This window comes from Sprattus sprattus (assembly GCF_963457725.1).
Source record: "Sprattus sprattus genome assembly, chromosome: 7".
Lineage (NCBI taxonomy): Eukaryota > Metazoa > Chordata > Actinopteri > Clupeiformes > Clupeidae > Sprattus > Sprattus sprattus.
In genome coordinates this window covers 13,948,136-13,959,368 of record NC_137926.1, presented here as the reverse complement: position 1 = coordinate 13,959,368, position 11,233 = coordinate 13,948,136, and the positions used below count along the sequence as shown (strand labels likewise).

The window sequence follows — 11,233 nt, the reverse complement described above, 5'->3', positions numbered from 1 at the left end:
ACGCTATAGTGCAGAACCATTAGTGTTTGGCATTAGTGCTCAGCACTGTCTGCTATCACAAGGCCACATTCCAAATGTAATTTTTGTTCACATTCCTATTTACTGGCAGCTTTGTAGACAAACACCAAATTAGACCAAATGTTCCACATGAAAAAAAAATATTACTTTGATCAATATTATGATTCCATATTGAGCGCTCTTGCATTCCAAAATCTTGGTTTATGTTTGTACCGGTCATTTGCATTTGAATGTTGGGGTATGTTTTGCAAGCTAGCTAGTAACAACAGGGGTTTATTTATTTTTCGAAAATGGACTCTGTTGAATTATGGTTTGTTGTGACTTTTTATATTAAGAACACTAAAAGTGTGTACCAATACCTTATCTGTATACATTATTATTTTTACACACAATGTTGCACAATAATAAAAAAAAATATGTTTTATTCAAGCAGTGAAAACCACACATGTGTACAGATACACCTAGCACTCCGCTGGTTGTTTATAGTGGAATACTTTTTTTACTTGACAACTACTCGATTTGTGCGCATGCTCTCCACTGAAACTTGCTATGGCGCCCTCCTCCACAAGTTGCAGAGCAAGTTGTTTTCGTCAGAGAGGTCTGGATCATTCCATTGTAGTCTAGCTGCGTGGACGTCAACGCTATGCAATTACATGAAGTATGCAGATAATAATTCGTCCAACCGTGATGTGTGCACTTTCTGAATGGAAAATAATTACATCAGGCTAACCCTAGCTTGCTAGCAACGTTACCGTAAGATAGGGCCACCAAATGAGTTGGTTTGGCTTTGGCTTTAATGGCTTTCGACAAATTGTTCCTCTCGGTGAAGTGGATGATGGAACACTTAGCGATTACCAAGTTAAAATAGCTGTCCCTACCGCTGTAAAGGTTCTTAGCGAATGTTCAGACAGATCCGTGTCGGAGACCCCATGTGAAAAGAAACCTAAGGTCCACGGCATTCAGGTCACTGCAAGCTGGAGTCGAACGGCTTCCTTTTCCATAAAAGGTAAGCTTAACAAATGGCTTGAGTGTGTGCGAACCCTAGTATATTTCTGCAAGAATGCAAATCCTAGCTACTATGCAGAATCTTCAAATATTAAACAGTGGGGAAAGTCAGTAAAAGTGAAATGCACATCTTCCCTAAACCTTTTCCCTGAAGCATGTAATATGTTGCACAGGTGCACGTGCATAATGGGTGACATGTGACTCCTGTAAAAGTTTTTGTCTTTTAATCCACTTTCTGGAGCCACTGTTACATCTGCTGTCTTTGAGAACTATTTCCTGCTTCTGACCTAGAGTTCACCTACATTTTCCTCTGTCTCAGGCGAAGGGCAGGTGTATCTGACAGGATTCACTGATGGCTCTTCAGACAGCCAAAGAAGCATTATTGCGAGCAGTGGGTGCGTGGATGCTCAGATTAGTGAGAGGTACCTGACCCTTCGCTTCCCAGACAGAGTGGAGTGCTGGAGCTGTGATGGTGCAGACATGGATCTTGTTTGGAAGACGGAGCGGGATTTATCAGACAGACAAACAGGTGATGCAACATTGTTCAGCCAGAATAATACAATTAACAGCAGATCAATGCACTGCTCTCAAAAGTCTCCAACAGACAATTGCTTCCAACAGACAAATCCTTTACCGAAGTGCACTGTCTGTAATGAGTCCACGGAGCTTTACATCTGTTGTTCGTCAGACTATGCACCTATTAAAATTTTGCCCAATCTACAGGTCACTCCCCTCCACTCCCTCTTGTTCCAGATGGCTACATCGCTAAGGAACCCCCTCTTTTCCGTCCTTTGCCTTCCCAACTGCGGGCTGTGAGCCTGGCACTGGGCACAGACCATGCCCTCCTCCTGTGCACTACTGGCACCGTATACACCTGGGGCAGTGGGAGGTGAGACTGCCTGTTTAAGAAATGTTAGTATAAAGTTGTTTGTGTGCTGGGGTGGTGATGTGTCAGCTATCTAACTTTGACGCAAAGGGGAAGAACAGTCACAAGTCACCCCACCTATCCACAGACTGGATTCTGGAACGGTACATTTGCACCCTCACTATGTCACCAGAGCTCATCTCAGTGGTGTGGGAGTCAGGGCACATACATAGGGACAACACTCAAGCACAAAATGGAAGGGATGGTTTCTCGCTGAACCTAAACACAGTTGCATTGTGCTTTTTTGCAGCCATGGTCAGCTAGGCCATGGCAGTCTGGTTCCAGAGAAGGAGCCGCGGGCGGTGGAGGCGCTGTGGGGTCTCCCCTTCCACGCAGTGTCAGCAGGAGGATGGCATTCTGCGTGCATCAGCGGTGAGAAGCTGCGTCTGCATATGGTTATATCCTATCACGACCACATCATGCCTCCCCTGTGAGCTATGTCAATGGATGGCATTTGAAGCTGAGCTTCTTTCCTGATGTTTATTATCTGTGTGTGATATTACTGTTCTGTGTATGCTGAGGCCAGAGGGCGGAGATCTGTACATGTGGGGCTGGAATGAGAGCGGCCAGCTGGGCCTTCCCTCACGCTGCTGCAGGAAGGAGGGTGAACAAAATAAAGGTTAGCCTAACCTTTTGATATAATGTAATGATATTAAAATGAATGTCATGTTTCAGCTCACAAAGGCATATGATTGACACACATACATACTTGATTTAAGTCAGAGTTTCACATTTCTCTATCAACTCATGCTACGTGCATCTGGCATAATGTATTATGGACCTACTACTAGCATTAAAAATCCAGCCGTCCATGGGTACAATTTGATAACCTATTTTATAGTTTTTGTACACTTTGAAACACCTCATAAAATGTTTTGACACATTAATATGAATGAATATGTCTCTAATGGAGAAGGCTGTTGTTTCCTTCAGGAACTGGACTGGCAGTAAGTGAGGAGTCGGCTGAGGACGTGTTCATCTCCATCCAGGCCTTCCCTGCACTCGTAGACATACCACACGTGCCAGAGGTGAACAGGGTTAGCTGTGGCTCCCGCCACACAGCTGCCGTCAGTCGTAAGTCAAGTACTCTTTTCGCTCTGTTATGTGTGAAGCTCTTAAAACAGTTTGCTTTCAACAAACCATTTGTTTCTTGTAGGTGAAGGGGATCTGTACACCTGGGGATGGGGTAAGTTCATATGCTGTATGATATGGCTGACTTACTGGTGTGGTGATACATATGGTGCATGCTACTGATGGTTCAGAACTGTCTAGACTAGACTAGTCTAGACTGTAAGATTAAAGTCATATCTTTATTGCTTTCTTTTTCGTTCAACATCGTTTACTGTGTAATACTGAGAGACATATTCTGTTGTGTATATAATTTCATGTAGTTAACATGATTTCTGTTACACATTTAGGTGACTATGGGCAGCTGGGGCATGGGACTTTAGTCAGCTCAGATCAGCCTTCTCTTGTGGACTTCTTTCCCAGACGTGGACTGTGTGTGGAGGATGTGAGATGTGGTCCATGGAACACGTTTGTATCTGTCACTCTAGCAGACCCTACAGGATAAGATGTAAATGGCTGTGCATACTGTGACTGCACGTCACATCTAATTCAGGTGGATGGTCAATCAGTAAATTAAATCAATGATCACTGTAGTAAATACACATTTGTTTTCACAGTGTAGAAAGTAGTTTTATTGCACAGATTTACAAAGATATTGCATACAAAGTTAAAAATGATAGATCCCATAATAGAAAACCATCAGGCAAAATTATTTGTTCAAAGGCACCACCATGTTTAAAACCTTATATGAAGGATAAAATTCTGGTGTTAAAATTCACAACACAATCTTGAAAGAACTGTAAAAAAAAAAAAAAAAAAAAAAGCAATATTAGATTTCAGGAGAAATAAACGTTGACAATGTGTACAGGTGTACTTTAACTTGAGACAACCTACCTGACAAAGTCTGGAGACCTGGAGATGACGTGCTGGAATTCAGAGAGGTTCACCGTTCCATCTTTGTCGATGTCTGACTCTTCCAGAATCTGCGATATCAAAGTAAAACTCAGTTAAAGGAGTGTGGACTACACTGAGAAAAATCACAAAGCCATATGACAATACTGCATATCAGTGGAACCACAGACTATGGAGACTTACGTTGGAAATGAGCTGTCTCATCTCTTCGGGAGTGAGCCGTGTGTCATCTGTATCACCTGTAAGACAGTTCACCAGCTTCTCCAGGTCCCCTCCATCCAGGGTCCCGTCGTCATCAAAATCTATTCGGATCCAGTTCCAATAATTTAGCATCTTTCACATCAACAAATCTCATGTCTTAATGAGACTACACTATTCAGGTGTAACTAACGTGCCCAGTCAGACGTCTATTTACCGAAAATACGGAAGGCATAGTGGGATTTGATTTCCAAGGTTGCAGAGTCACTGAAGGCACTCAATAGATCCAGGAAGTCCTCGAAGGTGAGACTTCCATCTTTCACATCAGAGGTGGAGAAGACTTGACAGATCCTTTCCCGGAAAGGATTGGACTGCAGAACAAAATAATTGTGTATTGTCAATGTTCAAGAAGACAACAAGTGGTCCTAGTGTCCCGAAAACAAGTCAATAAACAGAAATGTTACCTTAAGTTCTGGCAGTGTGAGAATTTTCTCCATGGGTACCCTGGGGGAAGGCGAATTTCTGCCCTCTCTGGTAAAGTCACTGAATCTTTTGTGAGCCCTATGGGAGCATACAATGAAAAATGTGTTACTTGCAGAAAATTGTGGACTTTATCCTCTAAACAATGTTGATAAGTATTATTAGAATTATTGAATCATTTTTAGAATTATAAGTAGCTTAACACACTTTAAATCTAAAACTAGATGGTCAAGATGATAAGTACCGTTTTACAAGGGAATATGCTCCACTACAGCACTGAAATAATTTGATCATATCAAGGTAACCATAAAGGTTATCATAACTACTGGGCTGCATTGAATGTAGCTGGTGTGTGTCAGTACGATTATGAATCTGGTTCTGCTCATTGTCCAAATTATATACTAAACAGTAACATGCAAAATATTATTGAACTTAATAATTTGACATCAAGATGTACTCACAGCAAAATTTCTTGTTTTGTAAGAAAAGTAAGCTCCTGTGAAAAACAAAGAAAAAATGAACATAGTTATCAATCCACAAATATAAAAACACGAGAACCTCATACATGCATGATTTTTAAAACCCTTTGGGCATGGGATACTCATCAATAAGGCTGACTAAGTTCCTGTTCATTATTATCGGTAATTGCCTGTTGCTCGGGTGCTTACCGATAATACCAGGTGCCTCTCTTTGCGTTGTACAGCACCCACCCTTTATTCAGCATACTCGGATAATTTCCCGTATATTCATTGGTTACTTGGCTTTTATTTGTCAGAAATAAGAACACATGAATGCGTTCATTTACCCGCCTGGCACATGAGCTGCTTATGCCGTTGTGGCAGTTTCTCTCTTTTTCGGAACCTGATAAAAATCGTTTTAAATACGTCTTTTATTTTTCAACTTGGTCCTTATCTGGCATTTGTTTAAAAAAAAAAAAAAGTGTTATCCATTGTGCTCACTATACTGGGGTTGAGCTACATGATGCCAGCTGCTTTGCATGGTTACCTTTGATGGGCCGGTAATGGTCAATACATGTTGGGTGTCTTTCAATAGACATGTTACGCTGCAAACGTAGTGTGCCTTTGAGATGACAAACAGCACTGGGCTCGAGCATTTCTTTCATATGGCAAAAAAAGCTGTAGCCTGTATCTTTAATGGCCTTACCGGTGGAACCGACTGAGGCTAACGCAAGTGTTTACGAGCCAAAAGGCAGAATACTAATGCTTCCGATTCAGTTAAATAGCCATTACATCAGAGTTTTAGGTTACCTCTCAGGGTTGGTAACATTGTTCAATACACACTGTCTACTGGTCCCACTTCTGGTGTGTTTACATCCGGTCACCCTACCTGTTGCTCGGACAGCTAAAGCCGATGAAATGACATTTACTGCCATTGACGTTATCTGGTGAAATCTAATGTCTTGACATTTTAAGTTAGATCAAAAACTATTTAAGATGTTATCCAAAGCTTTGTTAGATAACTAACGCAGACACACCCAGCTAGCAAACAGCCAGCTTCCCATTTTCTACTGACGTTGTAAAAACACACAATGTTGCTACACAACTGTTGCGTATATTTCTGCGGGATAACATAATTGCTCGTACAGGTAGTCATGTAGCTGAAACTGTTGATTAGCTACGATTTAGTTGGTTGAAAGTTAGCTGGCTACGCTGCTTTGGTTGAGTAGTTGAACTTGTCTCAAAGCTGGCAGAACTTTTGTGAACTAGTATCTAGTTCTTAAAAGACCGATTGCGTTTTTTATTTAAAGAGTCGGCGGTCTCACCTGGTATTCTGAGAGCATGTCCTTCGGTAACTGACTCGTTGTTCCTCCCATATCTAAAATATGTTCAATTCAACTGTTATTTCAGATACTCATTCGGTTCTTTATTTAGATTACACAATTAGAACTAAGCATTAGCTGTCACTTCCCGTTCCTGTCCCTACGTAATGGTACCTATGGAAACTCGATTTGCATAGGGTCCAAAGTTCTCTGGCTCAGTAACCTTTTGAGCTTTTTTTCCGGGCCAATAACCATGGCAAATACTTTTTTTTATCTCTGTGGTAGAGATGGGGAAATGGCATCGTTGTGAACTTAATATAATATTTAACCTTTATTTTTTTAAGAGCACTTTTCTAAATCCATGTTAAAGACAAGTGCTTCACAGAGGCAGCTAAATAAAAGTCATCAAATCATAAAGTTTGAAAAGAGAACAGAAAAAAAACACAGTGTTAGAACAATATGGAATAAAACATATTTTTTCATAAAAAGATAAAGTGTTATCCTTGTCATCATACAGAAATATATTCAGGATGATTGGCATTTCTTGTCAATATTTATCGGCATAGTGTAATAGCATATGGCTAAAGGCATCGTTATGCATAGCCATGCTATGACTGTAGGCTACTAGAATGCTAAGCAATTTCGACTTCCGGGTCTTTCGAGGCGGTGTTTATATTCACGTCTCATAACTAACTGCTTAGCCACCCTCCCTAGTCTATTCTGTCTGCCAGGTTGAACAACATTTGAATGCCAGACGAGACATGAAAATAATGGCATAATGGTACAACTGTAATGAATAATGAAGGTAGGCTGTTTGTTATCTGGCTGCTATTTCATGTGTTGTGCTAAATGCCCTTGCTCAAGTTGACCATTGGCGAGTTCTGGTAGACTGGTCTGGTTACACTAAGGTGACCAGACGTCCCCGGTTTCCGGGGACAGTCCCCGTTTTTGGTGGCCTGTCCCCGGCTGGAGCTGTCCCCGGAAATGTCCCCGGTTTTCACAGATAGACCCGGGATAGAAATTAAAAATTAAAAAAGAAAACAATGACCAAAACGTTTAGTTGCGTAGCCTACATACCACAGGCTCAAGCAAGCCAGCCAGCAGCCAGGGCAGCAAGCTCTCGCTCGGAGCTCAAAGATCTAGAATGACCGTCTTTTTAGTATTTTGATTGGTGGAATATGCAGCGCGGTAGAATCTTTGCCATTGGCTTTTTTTTTATTATTTAGAAAGAGATCGCGTTCACTCATTCATTCAGCCAGCTAGCTCTGACAATACGAGTACAACAAGATAGGATAGCATTGGGATAGGTTAGTGTCATTGTTTATCATCTATGTCATATATTTAACTCATGATCTACATATTTAACCCATGATCTACAATAATCATATTATTTAACCTATGATCTACAATTTGCAACAATGTGTGTGTTAAGCAGCAGCTATCTGTTGGTCAGATGTCAGTCACATCTGTAGACTCGCTAACTAACTTTGTTAACTTTTTAACATTAGCAGTGATATAGCTACAGTACTATGATATTACAGTTTCACTAATCTGGGTTACTAGAGGTAGTTGGCAACTTGACATTAAATGAAACCACTTGAAAGCTGAGGAGTGCGGACTTACATTAATCACAAACCGTATGAGGTATGCTATCTCTGTCTGGGTGGCTCCGGGAACGTTGGTTTAAAAGCCGCGCAACCACTCTTCCCTGCCATCAATTTTGTTGTAGGCTTTAGATACAGCCTGGTTGAACACGAACGTTTTCGTTTTATATTGTATCAACATACGTTTTCAAATAGCCCTGGGCCAGGCTGTCAGATGTCTATTTTATCACTATAACATATACTCAAAATCGGAAGAATATTTTTTTCTTTGTCAAGTTTAGTCAAACTGCTGATGTTATGGCAGTGGGTTGCGTTCAAGATGAGGAAGCAAAAACAGTCTCATCAGTTCAATTTTAAGCAGGAGGTTAAAAAATTTGCTAAAATATGAGTCATGTGCTTAGGCTACATAGATTTTCATGTAGCCTAGAATAAGGGTAGGACTACATTACCTAAAAACTAAAACAAAAAAACGTATGTTCTTGTGGTGGTCTCTTAAAAGACACTAATGAAATGTGTTTTTCCCCACATTAACTTCACATATTCTGCATTAACAAAGATGTCAACTGGAAGTGTGCCACAGAACTTGTTATTATTTAGATTATTCAGATCTCCCCCCTTCACCTTGACATTGCTTGGATTTTTTTTACTGAAATTGTATTTTGAATCTTTTTGTTTGTTTGTTTCTTAAATCACTTTTGGTATAGTAATACCTAAAAAAAACAATTCCAAAGATCATGGAGTGTATGGGCCTAATCTGTATTTTCATTGTTCCAGCTGATTACACAGAATATAGGAATACACTGCATTTAGTTTCCTCAATGGCCTTAACATGTTCTATGCTGGAAAAACATACACCTGACACCCATATGTGCAGACCAGTCACTTATCAGCCAAGCACAGAGGTTAGGCCTACTGCAAGGAAGCTTGAGTCAACGAGGTTCTTATCACAAAAAATTGGTTCTAATTATCTGGCAAAAGGTTGTTACCTTTACTACTCTTCATTTCAGCCACTTTGTGATTAGTTTTAAGATAAATACTCGTTGTGACACTTCCCCTTGCAATTTACAAGAACAAGGGTAAGATAAACTGCTTTATGAAAAAGGGCCCAGCCAGTGTCCCCGTTTTTCCGTTTACAAAGACAAAAACTTTACATGTTTTGGAGGTGTTAACGTATCTGAACTGAAATTGTCCCCGGATTTTGTCTCAGAAATCTGGTCACCTTAGGTTACACATGCTCAGTATGGTTGTGTTCAACAATAATTCATGCGGTATTTTCAGGATTCGTGCATTTGTCCCATCCATACAGAATGGAAATTAAAGAAACAGCCAAGATTGCTTTGAAGAAGTATGACACTGGGGACCTATTTTCATTTTTGCCCGCCATACCAAAAGCATCGGTACTCATTCCAGTGTTCGTAAGAGGAGGAGAGTTGCACGTATTGATGACTTTGCGTTCACCTCATGTAAGTATTCTTTTAATGCCAGTGTGTCCCCTGCATTAAAGCGTTTTCCATTAGACAGTGACCATCGGACCTGACCCACGTGACACATGTTTTTGTCCTGTAAAGTTGTTTAAACACTTCAGCAAAGTTTCACCCCTACTTAGCAGTCATTTTGCCCTTGCTAAATAGAGTTCAAGTAGGCTACCCTATAACTACAATGTTGTAAAAATGTGCTTTGCAGCTAAATAGCAATGCTGGAGAAGTTTGTTTCCCTGGGGGGAAGTCTGATCCGGAGGACAAAGATGAAGTGGACACAGCCCTGCGGGAAGCCAAGGAGGAGATAGGCCTTCCTCCTGAAGAGGTGGAGGTGGTCTGTAAGCTCTTCCCCATCATTAACAAGGCATGGCATTGTCATTTACACTTGTCTTGCTGTGTTTTTATCATTTGCACAGATTTCCTAAAGAGAATACAACACACACGCTTATCAGCCCTCTGTGGACCCCAGATGTCTTATCTTTGCTAAGTATGGTGTGATGAGATGTTACAAATTCCAAAGTTTAAGGTTTGGTATGTAGATTTAGTTGTGAAAAATAGAAAAATGTTTCTAGACTTATGATGTTTTTCACTGCATGTCATGTATTCTAGAAGTTTTGTTTCTGTTATTAAAAATGCATAGATGTATTGGAAATTGTAACATTTGGCGTTTACAATCACAACCAAAAGGCTCTATACTGCACATTTTAAGAGTTCACAAACACTGTGTAATCGTTCATTGTTATTTTCTTTGATCTCAAATATTTCTCTTACTTGAACAGAGAGGTCTGTTGGTCACACCAGTGGTGGCCTTCATTGACGAGACATTTGTGGCCCAGCCAAACCCTGCTGAAGTGAGTGAGGTGTTCACCGTGCCTCTTGACTTCTTCAGGTTGGAGGCAGCCCACTCTATGTACCCAATTCAAGGCATGACCGCACCTCTCCACAGCTTCCTCTACCCAGACCCCACCTCAGGAAAGCAGCAGCAAATCTGGGGGCTTACAGCAATGATAGCCATCATTGTGTCTGTCCTGGCGACTCAGAAGAAACCTGAGTTTAATGTTGGCTTTGACCTGGATAATCCGTTACCATTTTTCCAACGCAATATAGATATCCGTATAAGCAAACTGTGATGGTCATTCTGAGACGTCTGTATCATACTAATTGTAAATAAAATTATTTTACAGAACCAGTCACAATCTTTTTTGTGATTTGTGCAATCACAAATGAGCAACCACATACCACAAATGTTTTTAAATGACACCAACATGCGTGAAGTTGGCCTCCAACCAATTCCAATGTCAACCAATAGAGGTCAGTAATACATTTGCCAGCGAGATACAGATAACATTAAAATCCTGAACACTGAAAATGTGCATTAGCGCGTCTTCCTGTACATCTTATCTGGTCCCATGCAGTATTGAGGCATAATGCAGGGGGGAGTTGTTTATCACTGTTGGGCACTGAAAACTGTATTAATTTCAATTGAAAGGTTCCTCTATCATAGCTGGGTTGGTAGGCTACAGCTACCGCCCACTTTATCGGATGCATGGAATTCGGGGTCTGAAACCTGTCGACACGATTTTTTTTATGAAGCGTTAAATGCCAATTTCCCGTCCCGATCATATTGCATTTTTTGTTGTTTAATATTGGACTGAATTCAGGGTAGAATTTCTAAAAAAAAGGACATGATCAAAACCATATTTTTCATCGAATGTCCGGTATCGGCGTCGTGGCTTAGATGGTTAAAGCGCCTGTCTAGTAAACA

The 11,233-nt window shown here is 40.7% G+C and overlaps 3 protein-coding genes across 4 annotated transcripts; 2 read left to right on the top strand and 1 right to left on the bottom strand.

Annotated features, from left to right (window-relative positions):
* Nucleotides 1-583: 583 nt before the first annotated feature.
* rccd1 (RCC1 domain containing 1) lies at nucleotides 584-4,079 on the top strand. Its single transcript, XM_080842414.1, has 9 exons — nucleotides 584-1,024; nucleotides 1,343-1,552; nucleotides 1,747-1,912; nucleotides 2,199-2,320; nucleotides 2,475-2,567; nucleotides 2,882-3,022; nucleotides 3,105-3,134; nucleotides 3,367-3,569; nucleotides 3,885-4,079. The coding sequence occupies exons 1-8, from the start codon at nucleotides 790-792 to the stop codon at nucleotides 3,519-3,521; spliced, it is 1,152 nt and encodes a 383-aa protein (XP_080698540.1). The 5' UTR covers nucleotides 584-789; the 3' UTR covers nucleotides 3,522-3,569; nucleotides 3,885-4,079.
* Nucleotides 3,535-6,531, bottom strand: cib1 (calcium and integrin binding 1 (calmyrin)). Its single transcript, XM_080842415.1, has 7 exons — nucleotides 6,390-6,531; nucleotides 5,068-5,102; nucleotides 4,591-4,687; nucleotides 4,344-4,497; nucleotides 4,112-4,230; nucleotides 3,911-3,999; nucleotides 3,535-3,813 (listed from the first exon to the last, which is right to left on the bottom strand). The coding sequence occupies exons 1-7, from the start codon at nucleotides 6,438-6,440 to the stop codon at nucleotides 3,792-3,794; spliced, it is 567 nt and encodes a 188-aa protein (XP_080698541.1). The 5' UTR covers nucleotides 6,441-6,531; the 3' UTR covers nucleotides 3,535-3,791.
* A 520-nt stretch (nucleotides 6,532-7,051) lies between these two features.
* Nucleotides 7,052-10,648, top strand: nudt7 (nudix (nucleoside diphosphate linked moiety X)-type motif 7). 2 transcript variants are annotated; one of them, XM_080841623.1, is made up of 4 exons: nucleotides 7,052-7,191; nucleotides 9,297-9,453; nucleotides 9,674-9,832; nucleotides 10,248-10,648. In XM_080841623.1, exons 2-4 carry the CDS (start codon nucleotides 9,298-9,300, stop codon nucleotides 10,596-10,598), a joined length of 666 nt encoding a protein of 221 aa, XP_080697749.1. In that variant the 5' UTR covers nucleotides 7,052-7,191; nucleotide 9,297; the 3' UTR covers nucleotides 10,599-10,648. The 2 variants fall into 2 exon arrangements, with proteins under 2 accessions (XP_080697749.1, XP_080697748.1); XM_080841622.1 differs by having other exon boundaries at nucleotides 7,055-7,191; nucleotides 9,269-9,453.
* Nucleotides 10,649-11,233: the final 585 nt, after the last annotated feature.

Bases quoted from the DNA above. Each gene is read 5' to 3' on its own strand.
- cib1 (XM_080842415.1), bottom strand. From the start codon at position 6,440: ATGGGAGGAACAACGAGTCAGTTACCGAAGGACATGCTCTCAGAATAC. The intron at 4,231-4,343 runs GTAAATAGACGT...GGATCCGAATAG, and splicing joins CTATGCCTTCCGTATTTTCG to ATTTTGATGACGACGGGACC. The intron at 3,814-3,910 runs GTAGGTTGTCTC...TTTTTTTTACAG, and splicing joins AGGTCTCCAGACTTTGTCAG to TTCTTTCAAGATTGTGTTGT.
- nudt7 (XM_080841622.1), top strand. The intron at 9,454-9,673 runs GTAAGTATTCTT...TGTGCTTTGCAG, and splicing joins TGACTTTGCGTTCACCTCAT to CTAAATAGCAATGCTGGAGA. The intron at 9,833-10,247 runs GCATGGCATTGT...TTACTTGAACAG, and splicing joins TCTTCCCCATCATTAACAAG to AGAGGTCTGTTGGTCACACC.
- rccd1 (XM_080842414.1), top strand. From the start codon at position 790: ATGAGTTGGTTTGGCTTTGGCTTTAATGGCTTTCGACAAATTGTTCCT. The intron at 1,025-1,342 runs GTAAGCTTAACA...CCTCTGTCTCAG, and splicing joins GGCTTCCTTTTCCATAAAAG to GCGAAGGGCAGGTGTATCTG. The intron at 2,568-2,881 runs GTTAGCCTAACC...TGTTTCCTTCAG, and splicing joins GGAGGGTGAACAAAATAAAG to GAACTGGACTGGCAGTAAGT.